The sequence below is a fragment of the Microchirus variegatus genome (assembly GCF_963457635.1).
Source record: "Microchirus variegatus genome assembly, chromosome: 5".
Taxonomy (NCBI): Eukaryota; Metazoa; Chordata; class Actinopteri; order Pleuronectiformes; family Soleidae; genus Microchirus; species Microchirus variegatus.
The window spans coordinates 21,707,902-21,733,560 of record NC_139806.1 but is presented as its reverse complement, the minus strand read 5'-3'; the positions used below and the strand labels follow the sequence as shown (position 1 = coordinate 21,733,560).

At 39.8% G+C, this 25,659-nt stretch overlaps 2 protein-coding genes across 3 annotated transcripts; one reads left to right on the top strand and one right to left on the bottom strand.

Moving 5' to 3' along the window:
• Nucleotides 1–515: 515 nt before the first annotated feature.
• On the top strand, nt 516–10,848 carry rgs20 (regulator of G protein signaling 20; the record flags this gene model as incomplete). Its single annotated transcript, XM_083890160.1, has 5 exons — nt 516–704; nt 7,307–7,473; nt 8,442–8,516; nt 8,604–8,838; nt 10,660–10,848. The coding sequence occupies 5 exons, from the start codon at nt 516–518 to the stop codon at nt 10,846–10,848; spliced, it is 855 nt and encodes a 284-aa protein (XP_083746286.1).
• Nucleotides 10,849–14,818: 3,970 nt separating this feature from the next.
• Nucleotides 14,819–24,197, bottom strand: tcea1 (transcription elongation factor A (SII), 1). 2 transcript variants are annotated; one of them, XM_083890213.1, is made up of 10 exons: nt 24,026–24,197; nt 22,910–22,972; nt 22,719–22,824; nt 20,705–20,804; nt 20,457–20,605; nt 20,294–20,350; nt 18,688–18,842; nt 18,344–18,490; nt 15,511–15,582; nt 14,819–15,176 (listed from the first exon to the last, which is right to left on the bottom strand). In XM_083890213.1, the coding sequence occupies exons 1-10, from the start codon at nt 24,098–24,100 to the stop codon at nt 15,168–15,170; spliced, it is 933 nt and encodes a 310-aa protein (XP_083746339.1). In that variant the 5' UTR covers nt 24,101–24,197; the 3' UTR covers nt 14,819–15,167. The 2 variants fall into 2 exon arrangements, with proteins under 2 accessions (XP_083746339.1, XP_083746340.1); XM_083890214.1 differs by having other exon boundaries at nt 20,457–20,602.
• Nucleotides 24,198–25,659: the final 1,462 nt, after the last annotated feature.

Genomic DNA, 25,659 nt, shown 5'->3' with positions numbered 1-25,659 from the left:
CATTTAAAGCCTCTCATCTCACAAAATTACTTGCTTCCAACTCGTTTGTAACGGTTGTATAATGCCTTATAACTCCATATGTTTCCTCAATGAAGACCATTTACCAACACGTTTTAATCCTTTGTATTACATGGAAATTCACCAAAAAAGCATATAATCTCAAATGAATTCACGCCTGTCCCTCGTCTTCCTCTCCATCCGCCTCACTCAGACACTAAGAGCTCCTGGCTTAATCTGGCCTAAGCTGGTGAGACGTGGTAAAGCACAGAGGAATCAGGACTGCATCCAGGGGGAACATTGTCCTAATCCCCTTCTGTCCTCTCTGTTGTAAACACTCTTTGTCACCGATGGGTCACAGATACATTTTCCTCCCCTCCTCGCCCGCTCTCTGACACAATGTGTTTCAGATAGGACACTGGGAAAGCACAGACGAAAGGAGTGAGGCGTGTGCAGATTTCTTATGATCTCGAACAGACTCCAGCCTCACGTGACGAGTGAGGCCGCATGGTCGGAGCATGCCAAGTGTTAGAGCGACGAGGCAGTGGGAGATCAGGCCCACGTCTGCTCTGCGGGGGATCAGAGGCACCAGGGCCCTGATGTGGCAGCGGGTACGGGGACTGGCCTGGTCCTGTCGGCGTGGTGCGGGGTACCCTGTGGACTACAATGACCCTGACCGAGAGGAACAGGAGATGGTGTGCCTTGAGGTTTGGATGTGTTATAGGTTTTTATATCTTCAGCACTGATAGAACAGTAATGTGTGTATCCATACACTATATGTAACAGATTATTGTGCTTAGAAAACATATTCCAGGAGTGATTTGAGTCACGGCATGACTAATTACTAATTAGCTCATTACTGTCTTAGGTGTCATATAACAACATAGGTCTGCTTCTGAAATAGTTTGAATTAATACGGCTTACAGTTTAATTAAATTCATTAAAATTCCCACACATCTTTAAAAATAAGTTATTGATAATTATATAAAGTAAATGAAACAGCCCACATTCTGCAGTTGTTGCTGCTGCTGCTGTTGTTGTTGTTGTTGTTGTTGTTGTTGTGGCCACTGTACTGTTCTTGTCTGAGTGTCAGTATCCCTTTGTGACTCTTGCCAAACTTCTATTTAAGGAGGTACTTCCGTCTGAGCGAGGCTTAAGAAGATCTAAAGAAATAGATGCTTTATCTTGAAAGAGTGTGATTCCAGGAATGTCACATAGCCTGAGATCGTGGTATTTTGGGTTTGGCATCAAAATGATTGATGATAAAGGGATACATTAAGATTTCTGAGGACGCTATGTAGTAAAGTAGGTATTATAAAAAAAAAAAAAGACAAAAAACTGCTTTCGGTGCTTTCAGGAGTCAATTAAATCAGTATATCAGTATATATAACACTCACTTTGTATATCTCAGAGCAACAAATGGAGTCTTTTAGCTTCTAATCAAACTATTTCATTGTAAAATACAGCTACATTTAGTAAGAATGACAACAGTACCCATCAATTTCACACTTTATGTGTGTTTTCACTTAGTCTACATCAGATACTGCATGTATATAAGGAATGTTGGAATATGACAATATCTACTCTGGTGAAAATCAAATATACCAATATACCAACACTGATGCCATTTCTGACTGATTATATGGATTAAATACAAACTTAAGATTTGACTAAACACACCTAGAATACCTTTGCAAAGATAGCACAGGGCTATGTTAATTTTGAGTGGATTTATTCTCGTTATTAGTCATATAATTAATGTAGCTCTATATTGCCAGCAGACTCATGGAGTTCAGTGTGCTTTATTTACTTAACTACTAAACTTTGGGCCATTTTTAATCCTTTCTCAAGGACACATGGTGAGGGAATGACAAAAAAAAGAGTGGGACATTACAATGCCATGACCTATCTTTGCACAAAATAGCAGCTCTTAATAATAATATTGCACTCTAAGCACACTTATGTGTACTTTTATGTACCACCTCATCTTTCTTATTGATGATCAGTTACACGTATGTAAAGTCAGAGGCAATGCAGTCAGTTCATTCTTTATGGGATGTACCCACTTCAACAGAGGGAAAAAAAAAATCAAAGTAACATTTATCCAGCTGTTCAATAACACATGCTAATTCAAAACTGCTTTATTGTGTTCCTGTGGCAATATTATCACCTTTATGGCCTAGAAATAATATAATATGAATATCATATAAAAGACTGTACTACTTACTACATGCCTCACACATTTTATGTAAGTCTGTAAATGTAAATGTTGTCAGTGTTGGCTGTGAATTAACATTATTCACTTCCTCACTACATCATGCTTTTATCATGAGCTGAACACAAGTGACAAGAAATGTGATGGATACATATTATACCAATCATCCTTTACCTGCTCCCTGCCTCCAGGAATATATGTATTCACGAGTACCTTGTTTGTGTTGAATGTACTTTTTATATCCCGCTGCAAATTGGATTTCGCATTTTGCGCCCAAAAACTAAATGAATGCAATTTGAAATATAATTACAACAACGACAACAGCTCCCCTGCAGCATTAGTGATGGCATTCAGGCAATAGGTGAGATGACAGTGTCACAGCTCCAGCAGATAATTGTTATGTTCTAACAAAACGAGGACCTAAATGCAGACACTGAGGCAGGATCACCCTCAGGTGAACTCAGGACACCGATGATTAACGATGCTTCAGAATCGGCCTGCAGAAGACAAACTGTTACATTATGAAAACACTACAAAGTTAAGCAGAAGGTAAAACAAGACAAAACTGAATGTTTTAAATGTTCAAATAGGAAAACCCTGAAATGACTGGAGAGTGCTGCACTCACGACAGATAATGTGTGTGCAAAGTGTAAAATTCCTTGTTGATTTCATCCCATACTGCCAGTCATCACGGAATCATGTTGCCTGTGAAGGTATATACAAATTAATAAATGACTAACAACACTTTTTGTGTTTTAATTAATTCAGTCTGACTTTAAATGTATAAAGACCAACTTCATCAACACACCTTAGGGAAGTAGGAAAGTATTAATGAAGTCAACTGGAAAGAAAACCCCAAAAGTTTCCTATTCTCTTACCTTCCTTGTTGCCAGGATTGGACGACTCATCTTCACCTTGAAGATGCTCACAGATGTCATTTATTATATCTGCTGCCTCGGTGTATATTGAGATGCAGTCTGAATAGACGCTGATTTGAATCCCCTCAATCACACCAAAAGGACTTTATTCATCCTGCCGTCCCACTCTCAAGTGTGACCTTGCGTGTTCAGACTCCTCCACTTGGCTTTGTGCTCTGAAAGCGAAAAAGTCTATGTGCTCATCAAATTCAAAAAAAGAAATCAACCACACAAGGCTTTTTTGTGGGTCTGCATTGTATTATATTAACACAAGGCAAGGTGTTAAATGAAGTGTGGGGGGAACAACCACGTCTCTGGGGGTGATAAAGATGTGTGGATGCTGAGGTAACGTGAAAGTAATTAATCTGAAAAGAATGGAAGTCTAGTTTTTGGCCTTTTTTTCTTTTGACAAATGCCTGAGCAGTGCGTGGGTCAATTCAGAGCAGCACCTACGTCTGTGCACAAACACTTCACCACTCAGTCTTGTATTACAGGTGATTATATCATGATTGCATTACAGATACATGTTGTCACAATACATTACATTACAATGTGGGAGGAATTGATTCCATCATCTCAATGACGATATGAGCCGTAGCGTCTGCAGCAGAAACACGCTGCTGTAAAGTAAGGACATCATTAGGGAAAACTACAATATATTGTAGCAGACTTTTGCAGAACAGGAGTTGAGTTCAGAGTGCCATCTGGTGTTTATATAAAGGAAGGCATTATGTGCACACAGAGGAAAAAGGTTGATTTATAGTGGCATATACAGGAATGCTTTAAAACACATATGTGATTTTCTTAACTTGTGCTTAATTCTGTATAAAATAGCAGTTACTTGAGCACTGCGTGATTCTAATGCAAGTATGTAAAACATACAAGAGGTCATAACAAAGAGACAATCTTGCCATGACTCTCAGAACATCCTCATGATAACTGATAAAGTCAGTGTGTGCTATGTTATTTAATGTGTAATAACTTAGACATTGTGTTAGTGCTGTAACACAAGCCACCTACAGATGGCAGCGCTGTCCTCTGTATCATCAGTTTCAGGCCTGCACTGTTTAAGAGCCTAACAATTAAAGAAATAATGAAATAAAGGCTTGAATACAATGGACCTTGATGCAAAGAATCACAGAAGAAAGGATAAACTATGGTTTATACTTGAGGTGAATTCTTAGTTTGAATGAATAACAGATGTAATTGTAAAGTTTTCCATGTGAAACAGCAATATTATAGTATATGATTAAGTGTTATACTCCTATTACACCATGTGCAATATTACAATCTCACTTAAGTGCAATATTACTTGTGCATTTTACTCAAGTTAACATACTTTTCTTGTTATCTATTAAGCACTTCCTCAATTACACTATATGCTCTATTATATTTGTATTCATTTGTCTTTTACTCACTTATGTTTATTTTCTTTTATTCAGTGGTTGGAACAAGTGATGACAAAATTATCAAATAAATTCTTCTGATTCTGAGCCTTACTGAGGTTTCGGCAGATCTAATATTAAACAGCTGAGGGTAGTTATGTAAGAAAAATGTGTGTGTGTGTGTCCAATCAATAAATAAGATAAACAAATATTAAACATGACCTAGACACAAGGAAGTGAGGAAATATAAGGGCAAACTAAAAAGAGACTAAACTGCTAATGAACAAACAAAACCTATAGGAATCATATATGTAAATAATAGCAAATAATATGAAATAGGTAAGTAAATAATAGTAATACTGCATGCAATATTTATCAAATTAAGCTAATAAAAAGGGCATTCTCTAACCCATGATGTAAAATGGCCTACAATAAGAATAGACCCATAAAGAAAATAAAAATGTGATTAAGAGTCAGAGAGTGCAAGATAACATGTATATATTTACTGTATATGGACCAAAAAAAAGCCCAGAAATAAAGAAATACAAACCATTTAGCATATGATGCATATGTTTATATCTCACTTGCAAATGAGATGCAAATGTCAATGTAACTCTAGGTTAAATAAAATGATTTATGATTTATGGGTTGAGAGTTTTTCATTTGTTTTTTTCTTGATGGATAAATCATTCAAGAACGTGTACACGAGAAGACTGGAGTCCACAAATTACATAACCCTGGCTGTCAGAGTCATTCTGACTCTCCTTCACTCTCATGTGTGAGCTGCTGCTGGTCTGTTTCAGCACCACAGACAGCGACTTTCTCTCATTTTTCAGTTTCGTGAGTAGGAAGAATGTGGAAAGAGAGAGAGGAGTTTAAAGGTGTTTGAGGCTGAAAAGGCTTCGATTTAAACGTGGTTCTAATCGTGAAGTGTCACGCAGCATTGCAGTCGCCCCCCCCCTTTTCCCACAGACTCGTGCGTATTCGAGGTAAACCTGTGCTTTACTGTCGGGGGTTTACACTCTTTCACTGAGCTACTACGAGTTGGAGGCAGGACGCATGCGTACTGACTTGAAGCAGCCGGTCGGGAGAAAAAAGCCTTATGTGCCATCGGATGTAATCAAGGCAAAGAATTACCTCTTCTCGCTGTGCATACATGGTGAAATTGTAAGTATTCTGTCAGTATTGTGCGACATTGTAAGTGATATATGGACAGTGCTGCGTCTTCTGTCGTTTCCCGGGGTTTTAAAATGGCATGTCACTCTCTTGCTGTACAGTGGGGCTTTTAACAGATCTAGGCAGTGTCTTTTCGGTGGTTGTCCGGGGCGATGAAGCTCTTCGGTTCTTCATGGTGACACTTTCCATTGATGTGATGCGAGTTGCAAAATGCAATTGTTTGAAATAATGCAGAAACATATTTAATCCCGATGCCGATTACGTATATTGCTGATGTGGGTATTTAAAAAAAAAAAAAGAGAGAGAGAGAGGGAGAAAAAGAAAAGCGGGGAGAATTGCGGTTTGTGTGTTGTTATCATGATTTATCATTTGAATGGATACGACCCCCCCCCCCCCCCCCCCATTTCATCGTCTATTGCTGTTGAGTCAAGCCGTAGCCGCAATTGCACCCGCTTTGAAGTGCCCGACACCTAACGCATAAAATATGCCATTTGGCACGACGCACCAAGCAGCTCCGAACAAAAAACCCGCGCGCGGATCCATTTTAGAAATGACCAAAATGGTATTGTATTAACTGAAAGACTGTGATAGAGCGATGCTGCGGTTATAGATTTGCAAAGCTGCGCCTTCAACATCTCCCAGCCCACCCCCCAACCACCCCCCCCTCCCTCCCATCCACCAAATCTTCTGACATTTATCTTCTTTTATTTTCATTAAAGCACCGTTTTCTCTTGTCTGGCAGTGACCAGGTGATTCCATGAGTTGGAAGTGACAGTTTAGTAACATAACTGATGTGACAGGATTTTTCAGTGTCTGACCCGGTGATGACACATTTGTTAAAATCAGACAAGAAGTCATTCTGTGAGCTTAGCCTGTCTGTGGTTTACATATAGGCCTAAACCTTCATGGGGATTCTGTGGAATACGCTTGAGAAATACTCTCACAATTAACAGTCATTTCTCGTGAGGGATGGTGCCTGAAGGTGCAGGGCAATCTGACAAATATTTACATTATTTTGCAAGTGTATTTAATATGTCACTCCACATTGGCTCCAGTGAGCTTTGCACATCCTTTAATCTCACAGATGGGATATTGCACATTTTGGATTACGATACTGAATGAGTGATCTAAATCCCACCATTTTTCATGTGTAATTCAAGGTGTACGAGGTGTCATAGCACCAGTTAGAGAATATAATGATGGACATGTGCTTGCTGAGTGCTCATTTGGCAGCAGAAAGAACACAATCTGCAAATTATTCCTCCATACTGTCCCACTGAATAGAGCGGCATTCCTTTGCAGTGTGACCTCTGGACATGTGAGCACACGCTCTGTCCAGACACTTAACTTCCTGCACAGACAAAACAGACAGCTGTCAAGTGATGAGCACGACTCAAATGAATTTAAAGATTCAGCCAAATGTGGTGAATGTGATGCCGTGGAGGCTGAAAGGATTTCACACTGCCATTACACTCAGTGCTGTCTTTACTGACTTTGTTGCACCGGCACAGTGGCACTGGTTTGTTTCTGGAGCTAAAGATACAGTGTGTACAAGACATTCACCGCAACATGATAATGCTAAACGCAGTGGCTCCCTTTGCTCTGTCCATCCGTAGCCCATGGGATCAGAGCGGATGGAGATGCGAAAGAGGCAGATGTCGGTGCAGCAGGAGTCGGCAGTGGGGGGGACTGCACCGGCCCAGCAGGGCCAGCCGGACCAGGCCAACCCACGGGCCTCAAATGCATGTTGCTTCTGCTGGTGTTGCTGCTGTAGCTGTTCTTGGTAGGTATTCTTCACCGGAGTTTCTGCAGCAGGCTCCAGTCTAATATTCAAAGTATGGAAATATGCAAAACATCATACATTAGAATTTAAGGTCACGATGCAAGCCAAATAATATGAAACAAATGTCAAAAAGTATACTGATTTGGATGTTTATATGTGTTATACTTGCTTTGAAAGTGAGAAAGCTCAACGCTTGACATAAGTGTTAGGAAATTGCAAGATACAAACACACAGATAAATAAAGTGGCAACAATACATATGTGTCCTATATAGACTATGTCTATATACCGTGTCTACAAACGTTAAATGTTCTTATTATAATTAAAATAATAATAATAATAATAATAATAATTAATAATCTGCTGATTGAAGTAAAGTTTATTTGGTTTTTTTTTTTTTGTCCAAACAGCACAACAGAGAATATAAATTAATCTTTATATCTGAAAGGTTGAAAACAGACACTTTTAAATTCTAGAGACATGGTTCTCAAACTGTGCTACGTGTGCCACCAGTAGTACGTAAGCTTCTTCTCGTGGTACTTGGAGGAAAATCAGAAATACTGTGCTACTGTATCAGGGTATGTGATCAGAGCGGAAGAATTATAAGAAATTAAATAATAATAATTAGAGTCACCTTATCTCTTGCTCCATCTTAATCTAATTTCTCTAAACCAGTGTGTGAAGTATATGTGAGAAAGAGGAGGATGATGAGAGAGCAAATGATCTGATTGGGAATAAATCTGCTTCCTGTGAAAAGTCTGTAGCTGACTTTGCTCGACCTAGTTACACCACTGTATTTTAACTTTGGTGATAATGGTGTTACTTTGAGAGCTCAATATTTCCTTAGGTGGTTCTTGGTATAAAAAGTATGAAAACCACTGATCTAGAAACTGAAGCCACAGTGGTTATGGTTGTTAAATCTCCATTTTGCTCTTGTTTGGTGTGTTCACACGTTCGTCTCATAATCAGGAATGAAGACCGCGATGAACGGAACCGAAAGGCTTCTTATGACATCAAGGAGGGGACCTCAGACTGTGAAGACTGGTCAGTTCATGTCAGTGCATCTTCAAACACCACTTTTTCGACAAACGTTGCAGTCATTAACTCCCGCATTGTTTCCCTCCTTTGCAGCCCCAAGCCCACGTTGGATGATGTGCGCTTGTGGGGGCAGTCGTTTGACAAGCTGATGTGTTGCCCAGCAGGAAGAAACTCCTTCAGACAATTTCTTCGCACCGAGTTCAGCGAGGAGAACATGCTCTTCTGGTTAGCCTGTGAGGAGCTAAGCAAAGAGACCAATAAGAGTGCGATAGAGGAAAAGGCCCGTGTCATCTACGAGGACTACATCTCTATTCTCTCACCAAAAGAGGTTGGACAGCTCACGTTCTTTGTAATATAACAATAACTGTGTTTGGTGAAAATTAATTATGTCTCTGAAATGTTCAAGTTATTCTCTCTTGCTTTAAAGGAATAGTTTACCATTTTAAGGATATTTGCCAAATCATCTTCCAGAAACGGTTACATGAGCACAATATAGCAATGCTCACCTGCTTTGGTCCCCACTAAAGTCGGCATCCACTGGAGGAGCTCTCCTCTCCTCATGCACTGCCACACACACATACTGGTTTATATGCTTTAGTGGGGAACACAGTCTGTGAAGTCCGTCGCTGCTGATCAGTGTTTTTAGATTCATATAAATGTAAACGCTCTGGTATCAAACCAACAAACATGTAGAAAAGTGAGATTTTCACCACTTTGGTCATAGTTTCACAACATACTGTACACCAACACAGAACTGGTTTAGCTCCAGTCCTGCTCTCTGTCTCCCTCTTTCTCTATCAGTGGTACTGCAGCCTCACAGCAAGAGTCTGCTCTTCACTTCCTTTACTCATCTTAACCAATTAGAAATCAAGTGTAAGAACTTGTTTGTGTTTCTCTGCATCCAGGGAAGACATGTTTTAAAGACAAAGACATCTCCACTAAGTAGCAAACCAAAGGCAGTAGCATAGGAGTGGGTGGGAGTTAAGGCCTGTTTATACTCCATGTTAGTCTGTTTTACATCCGTAACCTCTGTCACTGTCTTTTGCGTTGGTATGGCAATAATTCCTCTCGAGGACAGTGCTGAGTACCAAGTTGCAGGCATTAACAAACATTGAGACCAGACTGAAACGCAATCAGATTTTGCGGCGGTGGAATGTTAGACCACTGAATGAAAGTCGTCTCATTAATGGGGAATACGACTCATTGGTGTATTTTAAATGACACATTTTAAATATTTCTATATGTCCGCTGCGACTTTTGACAACTTGCTTCATCGGATAGCCTCTCAAATCAAACCATAGCATGACAGTGAGTGAAGCTGAGTGCCTTGCCAGACAATATGCCAGTTGCACTCTAACTGTAGGCTGCTTCTTTGTCGTTTAACTGACTGATGGGACTGTTCAATCTATGCTGTCCCCATGATTTCCGGTGGTATTTCTCCGTTTCATCTGTGTGATGGACGAAATGAACGCAAAGTGCAGATGAAAGGCTCCGTCCATCTCCGTCTCCGTCTTTTGCATACGGCAGTTCTCGACTAGCACCTGTGGAAATATTGAGCTCTCAAAGTAACATCATTTTCACCAATGCTACAATACAGTGGTGTAAATTATTATTTAATTAATTATAATTATTTTGTTAGTTGTTTCATTTTCTACCCACTAAGGTCAAACTTCAGCTTCTCTCCGATCACATACCCTGGTATATACAATAGATCATTATATTCCTGCATATACCTCTGGTGGTACACATACCACAGTTTGAGAACCACAGGTGTATAAATGAGCCTTTACTCACAGTTAATATGTAAACCTCTGATAAAGCTTGCTGAGGGTATTAATATTGTTACAGAGTTTGGGGAGGAGTTATGCTAACTATGACACCAGTGCATCAATGAACTTTAAAACACGGCTAAAAAATCCAGAAAGAGTGGAGGGAAACTGTTTTCAATCTTCACTACACAGTTGTCATTTTTACACGTTCTCAGCCACTATTATCTTACATGTATCATGTGTTAAGAGGAACAATGCTGTACTTGCTTTACAGTCACTTTAAAAACAAAGGCAAAAAAAGTAAAATATTAAGTTAAATGCTTTTCTTTCTGTTCCCGCCCCCCCCTCCCCCCCCCCCCCCCAACCTCCTTCACCCCCAGGTGAGCCTTGACTCCCGTGTGCGTGAGGCTATCAATAGGAACATGCTGGAACCCACCTTGCACACTTTTGATGACGCCCAGCTGCAGATCTACACACTCATGCAAAGAGACTCGTATCCTCGCTACATGAACTCCTCGGCCTACAAAAACCTGCTCAACACTCTGTCAGAGCAGTCACCTGAATCTTAGGGTGGTGATGACCTGTGATCTTTTAACTCACCTTTAACTTTACCACCCCTGCTGCCCTCTCAATCCCCCCCCCCCCCCTTTAAACAAATGTTACTTTGTATGTTCAGTGTAGGATTACATGAACCTGGCCTCGGGCCTGGCCCCTCCCAGGGATCTTAGTTCTGTTGTGTGATCTGCACCTGACCGAAGACACTCAGGTCTCAAAATCTCCCGAGGGCTTGAAATCACAAGTACTGCTACAGATCAACTTAGCAAAACACTCCAAAGGAATATGAATACATTTAGTTTCGGAGTTCTTTTTCCTTTCTTTTGATAGAAATAATCTATTTTATTTGTGTTCAGAGTTTTTTATGGTCTGTTTTTTTTTTGTATGATTGTTTGGGGGGGAAATTATTCCTACTGTAGACTATATATCTATATATATCAATATAGATATATATATACACATAGGCCATATATAATGCGTTTGTAAATAGTAAAAAAAAAAAAAAAAGTGGAATTGTGGGTATTTTATGTGGAAACGCCTGGTTCTATTTACTGCGTATAAAAATCAAAGCTCAAGTCAAAGGCTACGCGTTAGCTCTACTTGCAGGCAGCTTTGTGGGGTACTGTATGGTTTTAATTTCACCCTGTTTTGTTACCCAACCTCACACTTTGGCACCCGTGACGTCAACTTGGCAACTCCAGTTCATGCAGGGTCTGTGCGTGACTGAGGCGCCCGTAAACGCGCGGTCAGAGTCACGACGCAGTGACGACACAGTTCTCGTCACATTTCGTTTCATTAAGAAACTCAGATCGGTAACAGAGGGGTGTTAAACCACAGAGGATTGCCTGTTTAAGAAATGTTTTTATTTCAGTGTGCGACAACTTAAAGACTAAATATCAGTGTGACATAAGATGCTATTTACCAGATAATGTATTTTTATTTATTGATATTTATTGCCAATTTTCAGAAAAGTTCATAAAAAAAATCTATACTATAGGGAAATATACTCTCAACTCAGTGTTAGAAAATGTGATAGTTTGGGTAACACTATATTTTATGGATCTGTAATTTCCTAATAACATTATTGGGAGTTTTCTGGGAAGAAATATTCAATTAAGTTATAAAAGTAAATTTTTTATTTGGGAAATGTGCTTATTTCTTTATTAGGCAGGGAAATTGATACCACTCTCATGTTTGAATGGTAAATATGAAACCAGAGCCAGCATATGACAGCCAGATATGTGCCTGACTGTTTCTCAACTCTGAGCAATCTCCAATCGCCACCAGACCAAAAAATAGTCCAGCACATAATCAGAGGCTTCAGTGTGAAAACTGTAACCTAATAGTTAATGGATATGAGGGTGGTACAAATATTCTTGTCTAACATCCTGCCAGAGTGAAAAAGCTCATTTCAATTCTTCATTTAGGTTTGTACATTTGCTGATCAGATTCAGAATGCACTGTAGGTTATACCAGCAAATAATATTAGTATAGTTCAACTGACCCTACTCTATGTACTTAACTACATTATTCTTTACAGAAAACCTGTTGTAAATTATTTTTAAAACAAATATAGACCTGTAAAACAGAGTGTTATTGAACTTTGTATGATACGGACCTTGTTAGACAGCGGGTTGAGTCTCTTCTTTGTGACGTTAAGGTCATGAACAGCTCGTCCGCTGAATGAAAGTGACTTTTGAAACAAACACTGGGGTGAGGCCGGGTAAGCAGCAACACCAAAGCTACCATGTAAACTGTGTTCATATGTATATCGCGAGCGTTTCTTTTTGAGTCCAATTGGAGTTGCCAAGTGTTCAATACTGTAATGTACTCTGATAGTTTTAGTTGATTTACTTTGTTGCCTCACAAACATGTCACTCAAAGACAAGATCCTCACACGAGGAAGTGCCTTGACATTCAATCTTACGACATCTTTCTCATGGGCAACGGTTGTTCTCTGGAGCACGACGCTGAGATGAGATCGTCCCTCTCATTGGCCAAATTATCACGTGTGTTTTGTCTCGATTCCTTAGTCATGACTACATGGGTCCATTTTGGTAGTGTGGAGGATGATGAAAACATCTTTATTTGCAGAGGACAGTGGATTGGGCTGGTTGATCTGATCTTTTATTTCTTGCCAACGTGTGATTCACAGTGGCACTTTAACTTGTCTTAGAGTTAACTTTAACTTACGATGTGCAATCTGAGCTGATGGATACACTTTGCGGATCAACCTCAAAAACACAATCTAAGCCAATGGTTTGGAGTGATGCCTATAAATGTTGTTTCTTCTTCTGTTTACTATATGAAATGTGTTATTTTGCGCTGAGTTTACTGAAGAATACGTTAAAAAAAAATAACAAATGTGAATGTTTACAGTATATCGTTTAGGTTTTTTTTTTTCTGCTACTCTCCAAGAAAATAATGACTTGTGGGCATTTTGATTAAGATAAAATAAAGCACAATAATTTTATTGACTCTGGAAGGATTTGATTGCTTTCAAAGATTTAAATAGAACACACACAAAGATTATTATTATCTATTGAACAAGACTCTGCATGGAGTTTACTTGTTCTCCCCACGAGTGTGTGGGTTTTCTCCCGGTTCTCCAGTTTCCTCCCACAGTCCAAAAACATGCAATATGTAGATTAGGTAAATCGGGCACTCTAAATTGACCATAGGTGTGAGAGTGAATGGTTGAATGGTTGTTTGTATCTGTATGTGGTTTTGCTATAGACTGGTGATCTGTCCAGGGTGAGGATAAAGCAGTAGAAAATGGATGGATGAACCTTGATGGCAGGGGTCTCAAACTCACTTACAGGGGCCAATAAGCAACTAGTCTGGTCGGGAGGGGTCTGGTCCAAGTGAAAATAGTGGGAAAATTCAAACTTTTTTGGGGAAAAAACAACAACTGTTTAATAGTGGTGGGTGATACGAGTTTAAAAATCATATCATGATATGCAATTATATTGCATTTACAATATTCATGACAATAATTCAGATCATTCCTGAATAAAAGTGTTAGTTTTGGTACAGAATGACAGACGGTATAGTCCATGCAAAACAAGAATGTAATTATATATTATATATATATAAATACAGAAATAACTAATAGTATCTTGATATTAAGTGGTGAGCTGCAAGCACTTGATTGGGGTGGCAGGCATACGACCCATGGGCAGTGAGTTTGAGACCTCTGATTTATCATAGGTTGGTAGAAAACATTCTGCCAAGTAGATTATGTTGTCTATTTATTTATAAGTACATATATACATAATGTTTACTGAGGATGTAGGCTTCTACCGAATGGAAAAAATATTAGATTTTGACGGTGATCTAGATACGTTTCACTATTTAAGTATTGACACTGTGGAAACTGAGGGGCCTTGACAAAGATTTCCACTCTCTGGATGCCTTCTATAGTTTTACAGTAAGACAAGTTCTGTTCACAACAAATTTGCTCATAGATCATATAATGAAATATTGGAAATTGGGGAAACAATGTAAAGCGAAGCACCGCAACACAAAATTTTGTTACATTTCTGTCATAATAATGTTCCTATATGTCTCCTTATGGTAAATGGCGTAGTAACAGTGTGTGGAGGTGATCGCAGCACAACAGACAACAGCTCAGGAGCACAGAGTGGTTGCACCTGGCAATTCAAAAAACACGATGGACAGAGAAACAAACGCTGGCTTAGCCAATAACATTATCTCATCTGCGGACAGATTAATATGCATTCATCAGCATTCACTTTGATGTAATGAATATTCCACCAATAGCAAATGTATACTGCTCTTTCTTTCTCTCTATCTCTCGCTCTCAGTCTCACACAAAGACACACAGACTGAGTGTTAAAGACTCATATAACCAGAAAGGATTGGAAGCACATCACACAGCTAATGAAAAGCACGTCTATTTAATCAAATGGATTACATTTTATTGGGAAATTAAATAAAACAATGCCATGATGTGGGGGAAAATTAATACAATGTTGTCCAAAGTGTTAAAACTACATATAAAAAATGCAGATAAAAGAGTATGAGACATTGATCGTACGTATTTATATATATATAATATATATCTGACAGTGAGAAACAACTAATAAAAAATACTAAACGATTTTTGGGGAAAGGGGGCATTGGGAAAACCGACAATGAGCTCAATCTATGAACAGGAAATTTATTCAAACATTAACTGCAGTGGCATCTTTGTATGGCATATAGTGTACCATGTATCATGGAATACAAAGCTCCAATCTGTTGCAGAGAGACAGAACCTGATCCGGGAATTTTGCTACTTGTCAGAGTGCCATGGACGATGACTGCAGGTTCAGCAGAACTGAAACACACACACACAAACAATACACAGATTCAGTCTCTGCATTGACTTTGAACAGAGTTTCTTTGTTCAAATAAGTCCTTTTGTTTTTGCTAAGATATGGTATAATATATATTGGGGAAACACTTCAGTTTTTTCTCTCTTGCCTGTGAATAACCTACAGCTGTAATAAACTAGACTCTTTTGTTTGTGGGATTATCATTACTTTGATATGAGTGAAGAGTTAGCCTTTTCAAGCCATGCATGTTGTACATTTAAATAGCGTCTGCATAGCATCCCATACAGTGGGGAGTGCAGTGTTACTCGATGGACTAGAAAGAAAAAAACAACATACCTTCCACCTATTTCCGCACTCATTGCAGAAGACGAATGTGGTCATTGGCTCATCAGCACTGCGAGTTTGAACCTGAAAATTATTAAAAAATATATATAAAAAATAATTCATAGTCATACAATGCAAACCACCACCCTGCAAAAAAAACCTCAGTTTACCACAGTATCAATTCACTCCTCCATCTCCATCTAATGTTTAATAATGAAATAAAATAAAATAAAATAAAATAAAATAAAATAAAATAAAATAAAATAAAATAAAATAAAATAAAATAAAATAAAATAAAATAAAATAAAATAAAATAAAATAAAATAAAATAAAATAATAAAAAACTAACCCTGAACCTGGATCTGTATGGAGATCACATCACAATTGTATAATTTCCTCCTTGGGCCACAAACTACATTTCCAGAAAAAGACATCAAATCTATTGTTTTCATTGAGTTCTGTTGCTGCACACTGGCAGACAAACCAATACGGCTGGAGAAGGAAATAAATAATAATAATAATAATAATAATAATGCATTATATTTAAGGCGCCTTTCAAGACACTCAAGGTCGCCGTACAACAACAAAATAAAAATAAATAAATAAAAAAATAAAAAAATAACAAAAGGTAAGAGCAACGGGTAGAGAGTTAGAGAGTTAGAGGGAGTAGGCCTGTTAAAAAATGTGGGTTTTCAGATGGGATTTGAAGATGGCGAACTAGACAATGTTCCTGATGCCGGGGGGGAGGGAGTTCCATGGCCCCCATGGTGGTCAAACGGGCAGGAGTCGCAATGAGGCTGATAGATGAGCCAGATCAGTTTGACAGACGAGATCTTCCAGGTCCTCCTCCTCCGGTGAGACGGGGCTGACTGGAGTAAACAAACCCAGGTGGTGTAGCTTCATTGAGCTGAGAGAAATCATTAAGTTGTTGCCACGTCTCGGTTAGACATAAAAAGTCATACTTGCGGTCGAGGAGCAGGTCATGGAGCAGACGTTCTTTGCTTGTGAGAGAACGGATATTAATTAAACCTACTTTGATGTCGCAACGGTCGTTGGATAAGCTAACGTGAGCCGCCGCTCTGGGAATGCGAGCTAACACACTGTGGTCCACTTTGCGGGTTGAGATTCACGGTCGACGGCGTTTCGTGGACCAAATGGAGTTTAGGCAGTGGAGTCATCAATGTGGAAGCTTCGTCTGCAACCATGGTGAATGTATTTCCGATATGGCAGGCGAGCGATGTCCGGATAGAAGCGCAGCATCGGCAGTTGGATGAAACCGAAGCTGGAGGAGCTCAGCCACTGTGTATTGGAGTAGGGCTGATGATGGATTTAATAAGATAGACATAATAGTCCAAAGGAGAACAAGCCTCACAGGCAGGTAAATCCGCATGATGAGCGAGTGAGAGGCACCAGGAGATAACGATCGGGAGGAGTAAAGGCCACATTATACTTCTCCGACTGCGTATGCGTTATCCGTCTGCGTCACCACGGAGACGCCTCGAGCATTTATACTTCTGCGTCGTGGTGACGGACACTCGCTGCAATTTCCCGCCCGATCAGTAGGGGTCGCTGCGCAAGGTTGTTGTGCTTCTGGCTACAGTGAGCAATGGCGTCCGAGAGAGAAAGAGAGCGAAAGACTGTTGTTGTTGAAACAGTGGCCGTTTCTCACTTATCTGTGTCACGGAACGCAGTTTTAAGATAATTTGAGGCGAGAAATTGGCCATTTAGGGTCTAAACATGTGCTGTGTGTGTTAAGATATGACGTATTTATAGTTCGGCAGCGGCGTTATCGGCGGGGATCAGCTCCGCCTCTGTCAGGACGCCCGGAGCGCACTGAGAGCCGGCACAGAGCAGCTTAGCTCAGCCTGTCCTGAGGACCAATCGCAGCTCTTGCCGTCTCCGTAGTCCCTTGACGGAGTGACGGACACTTAAAAAATATTCCGTGCACCCGGAGACGACGCAGAGGCTCTTCGACAGTCTCTGCGTCGACGCAGAGTCTCTACGTAGCCTACGCAGAGCACTTAACGCAGAAGTATAAATTGGGCTTAAGAGCGCCACGAACAGGAAAAAGACGTCCATAAAGATAAACACACACGGTGCTAACAGCAGATCGTTTGCAGAGTCAGGACGAAAAAAGTTCAGATAACAGTTAAGATCAGAAAGGGAGAGAAAGGGGGAAAGGGGGGAGAAAGGGGGAAGGGGGAGCCGGAGAGCAGCGGCAGCCAACCGCTCCAGCGTACGCTCAACCGGAAGTCTAAATCATCTTTCTTCTTATATAAAGTGCTAACAACTTAATGAGTTCAAAAATGAAGCATTTCAAACGTACGTTTAAGAAATAGCATTTTAAAATATGTAACGTCATTAAATACAATTTTAGGAAAAGGTGTAAATGAAGTATCTTTGCTTCTTTTTGTTTCATAAAAAGCCTCTCTGCATTAAAAAGTCAGTCTTACTAACTAAACTCCCTTTAACTGGCTGTGCATGTTGTAATACATATAAAACAGACATTATCAATGGTTTCTCAGTTAATGCTACAGGTCTATGCAGAACAAGATCTGGGTCTGGATCTGTGTCAGCTACAGTCCACCACTGCTGGCACAGCTGTCAGGAGCAACGTGGGGTTAAGTGTCTTGCCCGAGGACACATCGGCATGTAGACTAGCTTTGTTGAATTGAACACACAACCTTCAAGTTGAAAGACGACTCGCTCAACCACTGAGCTACTTTCACCCCATTCATTATTTATATCATACTTTCAACACTGGGTGCTTAAAAGTCACCAACCATAAGACCCATTGAAGGTCTTGCACTACTGTCACAATTAAAGCAGAGTTGATCATATTTACCTGTGTGTAGGTGCAGCACTTCCCCTTGCACTTGCCACAGGTGAATAAATCAGTCTGACAGCCTCCGGTGGTGGCCATTTGGTGGTCCCTGACAGCCTCTTTGGTCAGATTCTTCCTCATCTCCTTAAGCTCATCGCTGGCCATATCCTACAGAAAATGGAATGTCAAAATTATGCCTTTAAATTAATTGATTTTTAATTGTAATGGTAATCGGATCCAAAATTGTACAAAAGCAAGGTAAAATAAATTCAGAACAATGACGCTGTATCATTAATAACTGTGTGCATTTTCATGATTGTTTAAAATGAAACCCTTCAACAATAGTACAGAGCAGGATAACACACCTCTGCAGTCATCTTGGCCATCCGCTCAGGTGTTACACTCCCGCATAACACAGTCCTCCGCAGATTAGGGTTTTTCACGTCCTTCAAATTTGAGATTCTGCTCCGCACACGATTCTTGTACTTCATGTCTGTGTTCTTGAACTCTTGGAAGACACGTGATAGCAAGTCAAGGAAATCCATTTCCACAATGTACACAAGGGCCTAAAACTACACTGATAGATGCAGCCTTGGTGTGTCAGTTGTGACACATTTAGTGGGTTAATAAAGCTGTCAAGTCATGCATCATACAGTGATTTCTGACAAATATCTGGAATTACTGACCACCTTGCCAAATTTGATGATTAAAACAGCTGTTACACATTTAAAAATTAGGTTTCAAACCATGTAAAGTTCAGCAACATTCTGTGCTCTGAAACACAAAATATACACTTCGGTGTGGACAAAAGCAAGTGAATGTGACCTCCTGATCAAACGTAATAAACTGATGTTCACCTTCTTTGTTCCCCACCAACGCGCTCATGTATGCAAGTGCATGTCTACTGGAGGAGTTCTGTCCTCTGCTCCCTAAGCTAGGTTTATAGTCGCCGTAGTGTGCTGGGTGCGCACCAAACATGACGTCATATCCTGTGTCTCGCTGGGTGCGTGAGCTCCCAAGGGTCACACACCTCTGTTACAAAAAGATGATGGTTTTTGCCAGTTTGCCATTAACACACACAAAAAAAGAGGGATTGCTTTGTCAAGGGACAAAAGACGATCCCATGGAAAGAGTAGTGACCCAGGGGGAAAAGCCCACACGGTGATTCTGGTGGAGCTGGGATGTTTGTCCCAATATGTGAAACACCGAGAGATGGACAGTAATTTTGAGACCAATGTAAGCGATATGCGGAAAGTTGTTGTTTACTACTGCTGCTAGGCAGTGGACAACTAACCGGCAGCACAAGTTGAATATTTAGGTTGTATGCACACTGGCGTTGAGGCGAATACTGCTACAAACAACACGATGAGTATCAACGCCTTTGTGCGTGCGCGTAGGGCACGCCGTCTGTATAAACAAGGCTTTACGCACTGCACTGCACTGCACCTCACACATACACACTTTAGTGGGGACCAAAGTCTTAGAACATCTCTTTTCAACAGTGTCCAGAATATAAATGTAAACAGTCCAGAATCAAAGCAGTTGTTTAACATGTAGAGAAGTGACATTTTCACCATTTTGGTTGCATCTTACATCTGTACACATTGTAAACAAACATAGAGCTTGTTTAGCTATGGTCCCGGCCCCACTCTCTCCCTCATCTTTAAGAAATACACAGAGCTTTTCTGTGTATTTTTGCATTGAAGTTAGACACATTTTCAAGACAAAGACTTAACTAGCTTATCTTAACTAGCTAGCGAACCAAAGACAGAACTGTAGGAGAAGACACAGTAACTAACAAGTGAATGTTAAACCCCTGAAAAAGCACACCAAATGTTTGTATATTGAGTTATGCCATCTATGACTCCTGTACATCATCAAGTCATATTTTAAACACACTTAAAAAACTTTTTGGTCATTCTTTAGTTAGGAGAAACTCTGCATTTGCTCTCCACGGTCCTTAAAGGATATATTCCTCGATCTGTGCTCCAAGTTCGTCACAATCAGCACCGATAGCAATATAGTCCTCTGTCAGGAAACAGAAAAACAAAACGTGAATTAAATATTTCATTAATAAAGCCAAACGATGAAAACCACAAAAATAGACACTTTATGTTGAGAATAATGGGATTACCGCCAGTCTGCAGAGCATTGGCCAGCATCTCTCTGCACTTGAGCCTGATGGAATCAGAGGTGCTGGGGGCACGAGGAAAAGTGTTGATTAACGTGTTGGGTGTGACTTCTGCAGGTTCGCTCTTGTTGCTGGAGTTACTGCAAGAGCTGCTGTGGGAGCAAGAAAATAAGTTCCATCAGTTACAAAAATGCAAATGAAAAGCCAAGTGATAATAAATGCATCAGAAATATCCAAGCTTTTCTTGTTACCTTTCTTCTTTTGGCTCTGGGCTTCCCTGTGAGGGAGAAGCAGGTGCTGTTTGCTCTTTCCTCTTCTCATCTGAAGGTTTCTCTCCACCTCCAGGTTCATCTAGAATTCAGGTTGTAAAAATCAAGAAAGTATAAAACAAAAAAACAAGTTTGAGTCAAACAAGCAAATGCCAATATTAAAGTCAATAGTGTAAAGTCTTAAGACTATGCTTGATAGCCTCAAAAAAGTAGACTGCCACATTGTACAGCTTAAATGTGTGTGTGTGTGTGGGGGGGGGCACATCTCAGCACCAAAGTGACTTTCTGATTGGCGGTGCTCAACATAAACCTAGAAACTGCACTGCTGCATTTCTGAAACAGTGCACTTGTGGGGACATCCTTGCTGCTGCAGAGCAAGGGAGGCTGAACTAGGCATGCGTTAACATGTAATAGATTCTTCTCAGAACTAAAGATGGACAACAGTCAACAGCGATGCAAAAAGCAGGCCAAAATATCAGCATTTCCTTACAGCAGTTGCTGCAACTATGTGTTGAGGAAATCCAGGTGCATTTATGTTGCTCGGACCAGTTTCTCTTCTCCTGGCTTAGGTTGTGACTTTGTACATTCTGTAGTCACAGTTACAATAAAATCAAAGCCAGCAAGACCATGCAACCAGGATGATTAAGAGAAAGAACAATAGCTGAATATAGTTTGCACTTGAAAAGGGTAATTAATCGTAATACGTCACAATATTTGTTTTAAAATATCGTGTGTTGTGGAATAAGTATCACAATAATATTGCATTATCAGTGCCCTATAATAATGTTGTTATTATAGAGTTTTTCATTTATCCTCTCCCCACAAACATCTGGCTGTTGACTTTACTGGGAATTGATAGAAACAACATTCACTAAAATAGGGGAGAAATGCAAATTTCACAAACGCAGCGAATTTTGCAGCAACTGGTCTCTGAAACAGAAGCACAGCATTTATGGCCCCCTTCACACCTGAGATACGAATTCCTTTTCTGTGATCAGATAGCGATCGAATAGCAGTTCACCACATACATTTACACCTAGTCTTAACACTCATCTCTGGTGTCCACATAAAGATCCGATTGCTACATGATCAAGGTAAAGCTTGTTGTTGTTGGGTAACCCTAACCCAACAACAACGTTACCCACAGGTGAAGTTGCGTTATGTTATGGACTCCTCTTTACCTTTCGCCGCAGGGGAAGAAGTCATCTTAGACAAGTAGAAAACAGTTTTGTTACTGCTTTCATGTTATTTTCGCTCATGTAGATAGAGCGTCGATGCATCCGAGACTAGCTGCATTTACAATTCTGTTCAATGTGGTCAAAATGCATCCCCGACCACCTCCCAAAGTGGTTTGGCAGATCGGATAGCAATCTGTCCTCGGGTGTATTTACACAGTCATCCAATTGCAATCCAATCACAGAAAATATATTTTAATGCCAGGTGTAAAAGCGGCCTGTTGATGGCTGAGCATTAGATTGTCATACGGTTGTAATATTGCAATATGTGATTGCCGTTTTAAAAAATCATCAGCATTGCTATGCATCTGTTGTCACCTTTAGCCATAACCAAACTGTGTTATTATTATGATCATCATCAATGAGAACAAACAAATAGCAAGAAAAACCAAACCATCAAAAAAGTATATTGTGGATATTTGGGGAAACACACATCCTCTCTGAGTGACATCTACTAGCTACTTGTGTGTCATGTCTTCACTGATACTGCTAGGTGCAGGTTATTTGTTTGTGCTGCATACTAAAAACTTGGTTGATGGAGACTGAGGCAGCAGGTAAGGAAATCAGACAGGATATTTTTGACAGCTGGTGTATCTGAAGGACAATATCTTACAATAACCAAATGCTCAGACTGGGCTTAAGTTTCATAAAACCACTACCAATCGAATACAGAAAGACATCTCAACTGGCTCCAAGTAAAATCATGCACAAGAGCTTGGGACATCTAATACATCTGAAATATCATCTTTTCTTTTTATTACCCAAAAGCTTCTTCCATGACTTGATCAAGGCCTTCGCTAGAGATGTCACCTCGTCGTCTGTACTTTGCTTGCGGATGGCGTTAACGGACATTCCGATTCTGGTAGACTGTGGGAGAACATCGAGATAGAGCTTCAGAGTTTGCATGCAGCACATGTCTATTATAAGGCATAGGACGAGAGAGCATGAATACTTGAAGTAGCTCCAGAGTCATGGGGATACTGCGCAGCTCCTTCAGTAAATCCAAGGCACCAGCCTGCGGAGGAGAAGGCACAGATGTGCATTAAGACAAAATGTGGCAACTAATGCATAAGCATGGTCAAAACATACAAATCTTGGTTTCATTGTACACAAATTATTCTTCACTTGAAGTAATTTACCTCTGCCAAGGCAGTAATGATATTAGGGCTGAAAAAATGACTTGATTCATTGATTATTAAGTAAGGAATAAACCAGTACATTTTGGAGTAATATGTTAAAAGGCAGGGGAAATATTATCAGGAACTGATCTTTGTTCTGTTTGAACTTGACGGTAAGAACTGGATTAATTAGGAATAGTTTAGTTTGAAGCTATTCTGATGTCAAATTATTCAAGAAGAGAATGTTCAAGTACCAATGTTATTATGGTCTTTGTAGAAGCTCAGGGGAAAATGGTATTGCAAATAATTTCCATTTGGCCAAAGTATATTAAAGTTCCCAAAGTTACGATTTGTGCTGTTGGTAGGACAAAGAAAATGCGTAATTGTACTTTTCACTTAGTTCCGACTTTAAAACGAGATAAACAACTAATCACGTATATAATAGCTAAACTGATAACGGTTGAGCGGCACCTATAGCGCCATTAAGGCTAGTGCGTTTGTTGTTAGAGATGATACCCACAAATATTGGTGCTCTGAATACCTCTTCCAATGAACAAATAACACTTTAGATGCAAATAATCTAACAGAAGAATGGATTTTCACATTTTGACATATGGCTACTAATTTGTTATGATAATATGACCGCATCCAACAAAGCTAGCAAGTACTAGTTGGCTACTAAACGGCTAACTGTTAGCAGCTCCACAGTAAACATAATTAAAAGCTTAACGTTTACGACTGGTCTTCTTCGTAACTACAGTATACTTCATGTTAAGCTTTTTGACTAAAACAACCAAGGACAACTATTTGCAGAAGAACTACATCAGTGTACAACAGTCTAGGGTCGAAAGACAACACAGCCGACAGCTAACCGCATCACAGCCCACTAGCGCCGACATTAGCCTAACATCGGCTAAGCAGGTAAACATTCATTCTTTCATGCGCCTTACCCCGTTTTTCTTCTGCGCCATTTTATCAATCTTCCTCGCAATTCTGATTATCTCCTCTTCGTCCGTTTTGCCCATGATGAATGATGTGCTGGAATTCAAAAAATGGAGCGAATAAAGAAACACGGTTTGCCACAAAAGACCACGCCAATGAAGAGAAACGGCGGAGGTGTCTGCCAGAGTCTGTGGTGCGCCGCACACTGAGCTGCCTGTCGCCGCTCTGTAGCAGGCCTGGCTAATCGATGCGAGATACGTTCAGGGGAGGTAATCGAATCCGAATCCAAGAATCGTTTGGAAACTGCTCTCCGCTTCAAGCCAGACGGCTCTGTGTTGGAAGACCGGCATCACAGACATTAAAGACAAGTGTGTGGTTTCCATAGAGACGAGTAAAACAAAAAACAATTAATTGAATACATATTGTGTGTATTGTCGTATGTGCTACTACAACAACACGTTTTGTTTTCTTTGTACTTCATCACTAACAGCTTTCCTCTTTGTACGAAAGTACAGTTTGGCAATATCGCTACGCATCGTTAGGTCGCGCCAAAGTGCCACTTAAATCAGGTAACTTCAGAGTACATCTGAGCCTCATCCATGTTACTGTCCAGAGGTTAAACGGTTTGTTAATTAATTGCACTAACCTACAAACGGATTGATTAAAAGTTAAATGTCAACAAAATGATTGTCATTAAAAATAATTAAAATGCAAATGGATTCCAATCCTGTTTTCTTATAATAGAGCAATCAATTAATGAAGAACTGATAGTGAAAAACAAATTATATACGGGAATGTAAAACCCCAAAGGATCATAAGACAGACATAAGAGGAAAACTATTAGAAACCAAATGTGATTGCAGGTCTGGTCCTAGCCTTTATAGGGCCCTAAGCAGAATTTGATTTTGGGGCCCCTCCCATCACCTTAGAGTAGCTTATTACTGATAGAAATGTAACAATGTAGATTGCTATATTAGTTGTGTCTTTGTTTATTAACCTTTAATTGCACTTTCAGTAAACCATTTAAGTGATTTTGATTTTTTTAAACAAATGTGCAAATGAGTGAGCACTCTTCAACTACAAACTAAAACCAAATAATTACCACTATTTAGATATCTAAATACATCTAAAGATAACTAGATTTCTTTAATATGTTTTTTTCTCCACACACTATTGCACACACATGCAGCCACTGAAGTCACTTATGCCATAGGCTGGCTCTGTGTAATTATTTTCAGACATCCCTTTGACTAAAATAAGTTTTGATTGTATCAGCTGCATCTGCCTCCTCAAATATAAATAAAAGTTATGCCAATTTTTATTTTGGGATTTTTAAGTCACTTTGGATAAACTTACTTACTGCCCAGGCATAAAGGGCAGCAACCAGTACCTGGCCCTCCGGGTCGGGGGTCGGGCTTAGGGTTGACAACCCAGTCCTGTAAAGAATGTTCTGTCACGGAAACAGCTTTGGATAAAAGCATCTGCTAAATGACATGTAATGTAATGTAAAGATATAATGATTTCATTTTTTTGTCAGAACGTTGGTAGTATGAGTAATAATTTGGATCTGCTGACATTTATTTTTTTTACCACAGACGTCATACAATTGCAAGTATAGCATGTACATAAAAAAACATATTAG